This window comes from Podarcis bocagei (genome assembly GCF_964188305.1).
Source record: "Podarcis bocagei genome assembly, chromosome: 3".
Taxonomy (NCBI): domain Eukaryota; kingdom Metazoa; phylum Chordata; class Lepidosauria; order Squamata; family Lacertidae; genus Podarcis; species Podarcis bocagei.
The window spans coordinates 59,502,403-59,515,098 of NC_138127.1; the positions used below are offsets into that span (position 1 = coordinate 59,502,403).

The 12,696-nt window shown below is 41.5% G+C and overlaps 1 protein-coding gene across 2 annotated transcripts in view; it reads left to right on the forward strand.

The window, feature by feature from the left end:
- KIF25 (kinesin family member 25) overlaps positions 1 to 12,696 on the forward strand; it is a 47,130-nt gene that overhangs the window by 25,043 nt on the left and 9,391 nt on the right. For both annotated transcript variants that reach the window (XM_081188248.1, XM_081188247.1), the window contains 4 exons: positions 2,974 to 3,041; positions 6,163 to 6,237; positions 8,348 to 8,497; positions 11,108 to 11,284. In XM_081188248.1, coding sequence (XP_081044374.1) covers positions 2,974 to 3,041; positions 6,163 to 6,237; positions 8,348 to 8,497; positions 11,108 to 11,284 — 470 coding nt within the window. The remainder of the gene's footprint in view (positions 1 to 2,973; positions 3,042 to 6,162; positions 6,238 to 8,347; positions 8,498 to 11,107; positions 11,285 to 12,696) is intronic.

Consider the following 12,696-nt stretch of genomic DNA (forward strand, 5'->3'; position numbering starts at 1 on the left):
ATCACAATATATCAAAATGTACCAATATATCACGATGTCTGAAATAAGATGGAACTATGTAGAGGCAAACAGTAGGACAGGACGATATCTGGTTTTCAACTTTGTGATATATCACCAACTAAACATCACAATATACTGATATAGCACAATGTCTTTAATATGGATGGAACTATGTAGAGGGGAGCAGGGTAGTGTCCTGGCAACTGCTACTACATAAGGTTCTAAAACTACATTTTTACTTACCTTTAACATATTGTTACAACTGTTATTTTATAGTAGAGTGCAACTGGGATGGCAAAACTCGAGAGAAGCTATGACTGGCTTCACGGTTTTCCCATACAGTAGAACCTTGTGTTACATACTGTCCTCCTTGCGAACGCTGTGGGTTACGAGCTCCGCTAACCCGGAAGTAGATGCCCCTTGTTGCAAACTTTGCTCTGGGATGTGAGCAGAAGTCGCGTGTGGCAGCAGCGGGAGGCGCCATTAGCGAAAGCGCGCCTCATGTTACGGCTTAGGAATGAACCTCCGGAACAAATTAAGTTAATAACCGGAGGTACCACTGTATTGCATTTTTTTTACGTAGCGCGCGTGCACACACACACACACACACACACACTGTGATTCTCGATATACCACCATGTCAAATATTGTGAAACCGTTACCGCGATGTGGACCGATTTTGGATGATGTATTGATACATCTCCCAGCCCTAATAGCCTCCACCAAATACATACCTAGCAAATCCTTGACTAAGGAAGGAGATTCTTCAGTTAGAGTCAGAAGCTAGCATCACTGGGACACATCCAGCACCTTGTTAGTTACCATTTGGACTTCTAATGACATTTGCATCTGAATCAGTAGAATGTAGATGAGGGCTGGTTTGGTATAGTGGTTAGTATTTTGGACCTAGGTTCAAATCCTCATTTAGCCATGACATTCACTGAGTGACTTTCGGCAAGTCACCCTTTCAGCCCAACCTACCTCCATTGTAATGGCCATTGATTTATTGCTGAAATCAGACTGGGTATATTCCAGTGGGATTTGTCAAGCATTTGTAGAACTGCAATTGCTGCATGATTTCAAATGGAATGTAATTTGAAAACAACAGCACTGGACCAAAATTACTTCAGATTTGGGGAGGCTTGAAAGCTGTCAAAAGACTGTGGTAAATAAAAAGTCTGTTTGTTTAGAGATTCTTGCCTTGAAATTTGCTAGAGGGGCAAGTGATCTCTTTTTTCGCCCCCTTTGAGTCTTGTAAATCTTGGCTTGAGAACTATCACTTCAGTTCCAAGGCCTAAAAAAGGTTTTAGGTTTTTATTGCAAGTAAAGCACAGTATTTCATTTCACCGTTTTGAGTTCCTTCGTCCTTATAAAGCCTTGGAATCTTTTTCATATGGATGATTTTGGCTACTGGCATTGGAGGTATGAGAGCGTGGTTATTGTCATGGCAACTGCTTGCTTTACTAATTGGTTTGAAATGTGAAATTGGTTTTATCAGTTTAAAAGAGCAGATGTTTGGCTTTCCTTTCCACTTTTTCTAGTTCATAACATTTACTTTGCAGTTCTACTTCTTGGTTTGCTAGTATGTAGTTAATATTGCCACCTACCTGAGCCTTGAAGCAGATGGTGTGACTGCACTCATTATTTTCTGTAACCAAAATGTATCGTGTCAATCAAGCTTGGGATGGAAGAGGATGTTGGCAGTCTACCAAGTTGACTCGGCATATGCAAAATAGGTCAGGAGATGTGTAGATGAAGAGTCTTCTACTGGTGGGTCAGGACACTGCTGATCCACTACTGATTTACTGTTTGGGTAAAAGGTGGGTCATGCAGATTGAAGTCTACTGATCTAGCTCATTCCATATGAGAGAGCATCATTGTTTGTGGCAAGGATGGAAAAGAGCTGGTTTCATACTGATAGTAAACTGGAGGTCACAGAAACGTGTGTGTGTTTTCATGTGGTATTTGCAGTGCAATCTCATGCATGTTTACTCAGACATAACTGAGACATAACTCAGCACTTTAACTGGTATGGTGTGAATGTGACTCAATGGAAGTTCTAAGAATACAATGCCCAAGTGGCAGCAGGATGACTCAACTGTGATTACCTTGTTCAACATGCCAGCCAGCTAACCCATAGCATAATAATCTAGAGTCAAACTTATACTGCACAATTAAAAAATGTAGTTGGACTGGTCACATCTCTGTTAAAACAAGGACTGCTGTATCGTGACTGGAACTACAGCAGCATAGGGAAAGTGAGTTTAACACTTCCCTCCTGTGCCATTTTCAGCAATTAAAGTTACTCCCCTGTGCACGGCTTCTGTTGGTTGAGATGCTATATAATATAAGCAATAGGACAAATACTTCCCCGAACAGCAGGTTTAATTCCATAGAATATAAGTCACAGAAGTGCCATGACAGCAATGCCTCTTGTTTCTTGTTATTGTCATCCCCACAACAAGCAGAAATGTATTTTCAGGCTTTCCTCTATAATTGGCTTTCAAAAAAATTACTTAGGATTAAACTGATTGATTCCACAACACAAATCCAAAAGTTTGGATGAAACCCCCCTGTCCTTTCTGAGTGCTGAGAGAGCATACTAAGAAGAGCAGAATACAAGGCCTTGTGTCACTTCCTCTTCCCCCTCCTGAGTCACATTCTTTGGATATGGGTATAGATATTGGGCTATCTATTCATCTCTCTAGTTGCTATCTAGATTTCTGCTAGATGGACCAACTGCATACAGCTGTGTGTGTGGCAGCCCAAGGGCTCAGTTCACTGCACTCCCGCCCCTCCAGACTGTGCCATTGAGGAACCATATATTAAAGGCAGGATATGGCTATGTGGTTTTTGCTGTTTGGAAGGTCTAAACATCCCACTTTGAGGTGAACCTTTAAGCATACATTTTCTTTTCGTTTAGACTTATATGATGTATATGTTTTAATTGTTACCACCCTTGTTTTCTGTTAGGAAACCGTCTTTGTAAAATGCAGCCGTCCCGGTCATGCTTTGATAAACAAGACATTCCAGTATGAAAGGTGGGTGGTCTTGAGAACCATTGTGGCTTTGACTAAAATATATATGATTTTTAATACAAGTTGATAATGGGACTCTTACTGTTCTGAAGACATCTTGCATTTGCTACTTCCTCAAGACTTACAACTATGAAACAAAATGAAATTCTGAATTCTCTCTGGAGGAAGAAATGTTTTATTCTTCTATATTTGAAAAGTAGATTGTTGCCACTAGGGTTAATCTGGTGCCCAGATGAAGTTTCCCTTCACATACATGCTGTTTCTCCATGATGTTTCCCCATGGAGCTATTACTATTGCAGTCACATAGGGGACAGTGATAATCTAAGAGGATTTAGGGAACAGTGTGGCTTAAAATACCAATACAGTGGTACCTCGGGTTAAGTACTTAATTTGTTCTGGAGGTCCGTTCTCAACCTGAAACTGTTCTTAACCTGAAGCACCACTTTAGCTAATGGGGCCTCCTGCTGCTGCGCTGCTGGAGCACGATTTCTGTTCTCATCCTGAAGCAAAGTTCTTAACCCGAGATACTATTTCTGGGTTAGCGGAGTCTGTAACCTGAAGCATATGTAACCTGAAGTGTATGTAACCCAAGGTACCACTGTAGATCGATGCATGGGGATAACAACCAAAGGCACACATATTTTGGTATCTGCCCTCAGTTAATGGGTTAGAAATAGTTGTCCTTCTATTCAGCTTTCTTAGTGCTTTTTACCAGTGCTGTTTACCAGTAAATAAATGTCTTCACACATTCTAAGTATCTCATTTTCTGATAACAACTGAAAAATATTACTATGCCAAGCTCCAGCTGCCATATATTCCCTGATCAGTTCATATGGATGAAGGACCCAGTTCTTTATATTTTAATACAGGAGACTGTGTTAACAGTTCAAAATATTGTTACATGACGTTTCCGTGTGCTCTGGCACTCGTCATCATGTCCTATTGCTCCAGAAGTGGTTTAGTCATGCTTGCCACATGGCCTGGAAAACTCTCTGTGGACAAACACCGGCTCCCTCGGCCTGAAAGCGAGATGAGCACTGCAACCCCATAGTCGCCTTTGACTGGACTAAACCATCCAGGAGTCCTTTACCTTTTTACCCTTTTACCTTTACAGAACATGCCATATGTGCAGCAGTGTGTGTTTAGTTCCTTTCCCCACCACCCGCCAAAAAAGATGAAGGTTAGAATAGTAAATCCTTTCAAAGAATGTAGCTCTTGGAAGTGTGTTTTTCAGTGTCCCCACGCAGCTTATTCTTATAAGCAGAAGAGCATATGGTTCTTATGAACTTCAAATGTCTATTTTTTTAGCAGCTTTTTAGTGGAACTAATAAATGTCGAAATGCTTGGTTCTATTTCAGCAGGAAAAAAAGATATAGCTTTTCAGTATTTTATGTTTTTTTCAGATACTTTTATTAGTGGATAGTAAATAAAACAATAATGAAACAAACTAAAAACGGCTTTCAATCTTCAGGATCAAATTAACATTAAAGAGCATGCGGCTGGAAGAGGGAGGTAGACCAGTGTCATTTTGCACGAGCAAGTCGCTTGAGATTGCTTTGCGTTCATTAACTGGAGCAGGAAAGCAGATCTGAATTGTTAATTGACACAAAATGAAGCTAGTGTGCCTAATTACATCCCATTTAAACACCCATCAGACAGAACCTTAATGAAGCAAGTTCCATATCACCATGCGAGCATAACCCCTTAGAAAATGTACTGGTATTTAAGAAAGTAAAGTTTTATCCTGTGAATACTCTCAATAGTTTTGTGGGAAAACTTGCCCCCATTAAATATTGCACCAACCCTAAAACACATACTGCTGCTGTGCCCTATTACTGAGAGATTTAAGTGGCAATCACTCATTTGAACTCATGGGATTCCTAGCAGAGATCAGCTCTTGAAGACTATGTTGTCTTATTACCTTGGGCAGCTACCTAATAATGGCATGGTGTTAAATTACCATTTTGTCTTTAGGGATGGGTGGCTGTCAGTTTAGGTTTCTCTCAAGTTTCTCATTTTTGCAGTATTAAGTTCCGTTCTCCACATCTGTTTGTAAGGGTGTGTTTTTTTTAATCCTCATGAATTTTCATCAGCATTTTAGTACACATTTCTCCTAATATGCACATTTGTGTAAGCACTTTTTCCTGATATATGCATTTTTGCCAAGCAGTTTTCCCTAATAAAATGCATTTTTGGTTTTAGCTTTGTTAGTAAATGCATTTCATGTACACTTTACCCTTTGTACACATTTCTTGGCAAAAGTCCATTGCAAAATTCAGAGGAGTGCCAATTTATAAAGTTGGCTGTGTTTTGGTTTGCTTATTGTTCGGGAAACTGTGGCATTAGATAGGTTCACATTGAAATGCAAACTGAATTAAATTTCTCCCCCCCCCCTTTCTATTTGTCCCACCTCATCATGAGTTCTGCAGCAAGCCTCTGACATTGTGTTGGCCCATAATCTGAATCCACATCTGTCTATTTCCATTGTGGTGTGGCGACCATATGATATGAAGCAGCCATATGATATTCCACTTATTTCCCCACCATGGAAGGCAAGCCGGGTGTTGATGAATACTGACTGATCCATATACATCATCTAGATTCTTGCAAAACTACCAACTTGGTCATAACTATGGTACCTAACTGTAGGCCTCCCCGCCCCCAGCCACAGAATTCCTTCCAAAATCTCAGCAAAGCCACCACAGCACAGATGTTAAAAATGAAGCTAGAATCCAAGTAACATGCTTCTGTGTGCAGACATTAAAATAAAAACAATGGGGGGGGGGGGTTGAATGAAAACATATCACAGCCTAGTCTGTGTCTCTAGAAATAGCTAGGATTTGACAAGGTCCTCCTTGGCAATGTCCAGAACACTTGAGACTCCTTGCATCTGGCTACTGGAATAGAATTGTGGCTCAACTCTGTTTAATTTCCTGGTGTCTAAACCAGCTTAAGAGTAGGCATGAGTAATTCCCTTCCATAGGTCTTAGTGCTTCTGAAGAAATTGTTTCACAATATTGGAGATTTCAGTGAATAATGCTGCTCTGTTCTTTGTTCTTTCTTCACTGCAAACATTCCCAAACCATTTTGCCACAATGACTGATTTGTATTTTACATCTACAGAGTTTACAGTGCTTCTGATTCTCAAGTGACAGTGTTTGCAGATGTAGCCCCTTTGCTAACATCTCTGTTGGATGGGTGAGTTGAAAAGGGAAGGGAAGTGCTTCTAACAGGGTATCAACAGTCTCAAAGATAGTCTGTTTCTTAAAGAGAGAGAGAGAGAGAGAACACAAAGGCGTAAACCCTACCAAGGAGTTAATGCACCTGCCACAAAAGTAGGGAGTCCTTCTTTTCTCCTAGACTTTGATATGGTACATTAAAACTATGATGAATCAGAAGAAACAGCAAATCTGGTGTCTTGCTACAGGGATTCATTAGTTGCCTCTTTTGGGTCCATTTAGAAAACAACAGCACCGTGTCCTAGAAGGGAGGGGAGGAGGTGTTAAATGTTCTTTCCAAAATTCGTACTACCAAGTTTTCTGCTAACTCCAGTGCAGTTATGCACGCAGATTAGGGAAGCATCTTCCGCCTTAAGCCAGTTTCTGTTTAAAATTGGTTCCCTGAAACATGGCTTTTTTTCTTTGCTTCTCCCCCCTTCAGCCATTCAGGAAATGTTCTGTTATTGGAAACAAAAGTACTTCATGCCTTTTCAGGACACACCATTTAAACAAAAGCAGATTGTTTGTCTGGAAAAGATGAGGTCCCTCTACCAGCCATGTTTTTGATCAATCTCCCATCTGTAAAATGTGGAACAGGCGCAGTGTTTTGACTTTGAGCTTGCTGCCTCTTCTGACCGTTTGTGGTATGAGCCATGAGTGATCTGTAACATCACCTTATGAGAAAGCTGGTGAACATTTCTGCACTAAAGGTGTAAGCGGGGGTGGGGGGAATTGTGTGGTTGATGCTGGATGTTTTAAATTTTGATAGTCACCTGGAACTAACCTGTTTGAAGTGTAGTGGAATTGGATGTAGTGGTTCTCTCCATATCTTAGATTAAATTCTGGATCCCTCTCTCAATAGGCAGTCATGATTCACAAACTGGTCCAAATAAACAACGGCGCATAAAAGGAGCCTACTATTTTTTTCTTCTTCAAGCCGTGCCTAGCCTTACTTTCAGAAATGAGCTTGAATATGTGGTTTCTGCTTCCTGAGTTCACAATGCTGGATCTGCAATACATTGTAGATTCTTATCCCTTTCCCAGGACCAGATCCACACATTTTCTTTCCTCTGTACCAGCATCCTCCTCATCTCTCATTTTAAGGGGCTATCTGGAACACCGCCAGGAGATATTTTAAAAAGGCAAAACTATCTAAATTTAATGTTCAGCTGAGTTTTGCAATCTGGGTCAAAACAATGGGAAAAGGTGGAATCTTATATTGGGGCAGGGATGGCCTGTTAAATCTTGTGAGCTGTACAATACAGTTCTAGCTGTGCCTTAAATGTTTTGCTCACAATGTCTGTTTCATTTGAAATGGTAAAAAACTGGTTTCAAAAGTTTATGAGGGATTGAGCAATGTAATGTTATGCCCCCCTCTCTGTCCCCTTCTCTCTCTCTCTCCCTCCGTCTCTCTCTCTCTCTCTCTCTCTCTCTCTCTCTCACACACACACACACACACACACACACACATTCTAGCTATGTGAAAATCCTGGCTGCTAGGCATAGCTAACTTCAAAGGTACTGCTACTAGGCTTCCATTTAAAGAACAGAGAATGCTCCTGAGATTGCAGAGAGCTCTTGAAAAGTATCCCTTCCCAGTAACACTGATCATCTTAAACTGGCCCATACTACGAGCAGATGATTCTGCAGAGTTCTGTGGCTGCTAAATTGTATTCCACAATTTGCCTCCATCAAAAGTAAACCAAGGACTCTTGTTACAAAAGGAAACAGCCCTGTTCTGGAGCAATTGTCTGTCTTTGCTTCTGCCCTCCCTTGCTTCCCTCACCCTGCTCCCATTTTCCTGTTTTCTCCATAGAAGGGAAGGGAAAAAAGGATTTTGCCCATCCATTCCAAGTGGATTTCTTCTCCCCACTGTGGAATTTCCAGGAGGGGTGGAGGGAGAGAGAGAGAGAGAGAGAGAGAGAGAGAGAGAGAGCGCGCATATATTGCAGTGTTTTGGAATTAGCAAGTTCTGTGAACTTTTGTGTGAAGTTATTAGAAAACTGGAAAATGAATTTTCTTCTCAACAGTTTTCAGCTTCGATCAATAGTAGCTGTTGGCTTTGAGAATCTTGCTTTTCTTCTTTGCAGGTACAATGTGTGTATTATGGCTTACGGACAGACTGGAAGTGGGAAAACACACACAATGTTGGGTCCACAGTCTGAGAGTAATTTCACTTTCTCCATGGAAGACGAGCAAGACTTAGGAATCATTCCTAGAGCTAGTGAAGAAGTATTCAGGTATGGATGGCAGCAGATGACAGTGTTATATTTATTTATTTCATCTGTTTAGTCCACTTAGTATCTTCCTCTCAATTCAGCATTTCTCAATGTGCAGTACAGCAGTTGCAGCCGGGGAGACGAGAAGCAGAAAAAAGCTAAATGCAGTCTTAATAGGTTCATCTCTTACACAGAGTGTTCCACAACTTCAGGACCATTATGGAGGATTCCTGCTCTCCTGTGGTCACCAACCCAATGACTGGTGGATCTCAGTACTCTGAGTAATCCATAGAATGGAAAGACAAAAAGGGTGGGACTTCATTTCCTGTGGCTTTTAATTTTAAATAATTATGAAAGCCCATTTAGAAAATGCCAGAATAGACATTTAAGCCAATCATCAATCTGCACAGATAAATCAGTTGACGGCAAATTCTTTCTATTTTCAGTGTACAAAATTAATTACAATTCTTATTTCAGAGTATTTCTGCACAAGCCCATCTCTGTTGCAGTGTCTGATATTTCCCCTCCTTCCTCATTGTTCTTTGTGGTTCTCAGTCAGGGCTTTGTGCATTTACTGTACATATGTTCTTCCTTCTCTTACAATTATGAGGCTGTTCTTTGAATTTTGGGGGCAGGCTTATTTAAAAAATAAAAAAGCCATATGTGCACACAGGAAGCCACATGCCCCTTCAGATATAGCCAGGAGCATGCAGGATTACTGGCAGTTAAAATGGAAATGAGTTTATGTCACTGAGGCCTGGTGAATCACGGCATTTGTGCATAAATAGGCTGAAATGTATGTTGAAAAGATAATGAGTTGCATCCAGAGATCCACCAACAGAATAAATTTTGGTAGTTGTGCTGTGCTGTAAACTATTGCACAAGAGCTAGTAGAAGACTTTGCACAACACAGACTTAGCTCAAGCATACAACTTGAGCTCTTGTGCAAGAGATTGCACAATACCTGGTTGCTAACAGACCCCGTATAAAACTTTACACTAGTATACACCTTGAGAAAACCCCTTCTGCTCGAGCCAGTGTGGTGTAGTGGTTAAGAGCGGTAGTCTTGTAATCTGGGGAACCGGGTTCGCGTCTCCGCTCCTCCACATGCAGCTGCTGGGTGACCTTGGGCTAGTCACACTTTTCTGAAGTCTCTCAGCCCCACTCACCTCACAGAGTGTTTGTTGTGGGGGAGGAAGGGAAAGGAGAATGTTAGTCGCTTTGAGACTCCTTTGGGTAGTGATAAAGCGGGATATCAAATCCAAACTCCTCTTCTTCATCTATTTCACTTACAAAAGGGCATGTTTGGATCCAACCCAATATGTTCTGATCAAAGTGAAGGTAACTGGTATCAAAAATCAGATTAACTGGACAGATTACAGCAAATTACATGGGCTACTGGTACTATAAAATACCATGCAAAAAATTGGTTAGTGTAAATATAACCAGATTTATCCTCACAGGATCCCTAAGAATGGTTTATTCTTGGTAATAAGTTCATTGTGAATATTCCCTCCTGGTTGTCCCATATGTGAAATGGAGAGGGGGCAGGAACTGAAAGAACTCTAAGCCACCATGCAGTCTGTTGTACGGGCAGACAAGTAAAGTCTGTGGCACAGAAAGGATTCATTACATATCTAGTGGTTGTTTGAATTTTTAAATGGCGTTTAGAGACACGGGGCTGTATTCCAAATAAGTTCTAATTGGAGTAGACCCTTTGAAATTAATGGACCTAAGTGAGCCATGTCCATTAAGTGGATCTACTCTGAGTATGACTAACATGGGATACAGCCCATAATATGCTAATATGTTTTCAATCCCTTCCACATGTGCAGTAAGGCCTGCCTCTTTTGCATCCATGCCGCACCTAGGATGGGTTTCCCGTACACAGGACAGTGCAACTTTGCTTGTCATCCATTACTTCATTGCCAGCAGTAGCCTGATGACCCACCAATGCCATTTGGAAATGGCTGAGAACAGGCGTGGAAGAAAGGGGTGCGGCGGGTGTTGTCTGCCCTGGGTGTCACCACAGAGGGGGTGACAGAATGCCGGGGGGCACTCAACGTGGGGCCTGCAGTGTGCCCGAGCCACACATCTCTCCTAAGAGAGGTGCACTTGGGTGCACGCAAGCTCTGTGCTGCCCAAACGGTCCGTCCGCTGCCTCCCCCCCCAGCTGTAGGGCGGCTGAGTGGAAGGAGGCAGGCAGACTCCGGAGGTCCTGCAGTGCACCCTGCCCCTATGGGCGGCTCGCCCCGCCCCTGGGTGTGCCACCCCTGGCACCCAAACAGTTTCTTCCGCCGCTGGCTGGGAATGTAAACATTAAAGATCTTGCAGATGTCGTTGGCATTGCTAATTTCATCAACAAATCTCTTTTCCTTTTCAAGTTCTACTTTTTGCACAGATATTGCAACTGTGGAGCCTGTGCAACTGAAGCGTATTGTCAACAGAGTTGTCCCAGCATATCGCAGCCGCAACATAATGGGCTGGGTTTCTCATGCATGCTCATGGTTAGGAAGTTTGGGGTATTTAGATAAGCGCTTAAGTCGGGCTTTTAATAGTCCCCTGGATCACAAGCCTAGTTTATTCAGGGTTTTGTTTCAGTCGCTAAAGCTCTCCCCACTCCTTTTTCAGACTCCTTTCAGAAAAGCCGCCAGGAAGCCATTGGGTTGAGGTTTCTGTCGTGGAAGTATATAATAATGAAGTTTTTGATCTTCTGGCCAAAGACAGCTATGGAAGAATGAGTGGTGTCAAAAGGGACATAATCACAAATAAGGAAGGAAAAAGCGATATCCCACTTCTTACCCATGAGTGAGTACTCTTGTGCATTTGTGACCAAGAAGTCATGCAGCCTGTGTCGGTGACAAAAAATGCTAATCTGTGTAACATTGTTAATATCAACTTGCTTTTCATACTCATTTGTTACTCGTTAGCATCACTGCAATATGACTTTTTCTGCCCACGCACTGTGTGTGTGTGTGTGTGTGTGTGTGTGTGTGTGTGTGTGTGAAGACATATTTTCTGAATGTTCCCCCACCTGGGGATCTCTTGCCAGCTAATGTTTTTCAGGATTTGGAGTGTCTCAATCTTATTTGCTCTCTAGGTGGGGAGGGGAGGGGAGGGGGACATATTGTAACTTTGCCTGTACTTGGAAATTCATTATAGTTGAAAGCAGGAAAGGGTTTCAGGGTTTTGTTTTGGTTTTTTGCTTTGAAAACAGTTTCAGATGGTAAAATTCCACAGAAAACCATAACTGTTTTTATTCCCAGTGGAAATGTGATTTCCCCCCTCTCTTCTTAAACTCCTGTAGTCACAATACACAACACAAGCATTTCTTATGCTTTTTTTTTTTGAGAGGGGAGGCCTAGAAGGCAGACACAACAGACCTTTTATTTCCTTCATAAACTATAATATACTACACCCACAAAAGAGATAATTTAAGACAGTATTTTTGTCTGTGGGTTTCTCTAACATAAGCAAACCACTCAAGCTTTGTTTATGTGGTTCTGTATTATTGCCAAAAATCCTTGATTAAAAATACACCAAATGTGCTGGAGGGTTGAGCTGACATAATTCCCTCCGTTTGGTTTTGTATTCTGCATAAATTGATCACCCCACAGAAAATTGGGGACCACTGAGAATTTTTTTTAATGGCTCTTTCTGCAATCAGGGATCTGAACGTTTCTGAAGTCTAATATTCTGGTTCAGTGGATTTTCTTCATAATGTTTATACCTAAGGACAAAAAGTTTAGGATTCAGTGTAATAAAAACCAATTTTAAAACAATAAATTCATGATTTATTTGGAAGAAGGGGGAAATCAGACTTTGTAGAGTTGGAAGGGACCCCAAGGTAACAGCTGAGCAGACCAAGTTATCACAATATTGAGAAAGCATAGCTGTTGTCATCAACTAATACCATAATTTCTAGTGCCTGATCACATGTTACATTTTTCCTTCTTGGTTTGCTCTGCCAAGAGAGAACTCTTACATTTATTTCTTATTGGCTGAAAGGGTCTGACTTGGTTTGAATGGTCATATTTTGGCTTATTAAAGTGAGATCTGCTCAACCCTTTGGTTATGCATGGAGCCCCTTCACTCAAGCCATGTTTAAACCAAGAACCCTCCAATCAATCAAAGCATGGCTACCTACTTTGGAAAAAGGCAGGCTATTATACCAACTTCAAGCTGTGGTTTAATATTTTAGTTTGTTCTGAAGCTGGGAA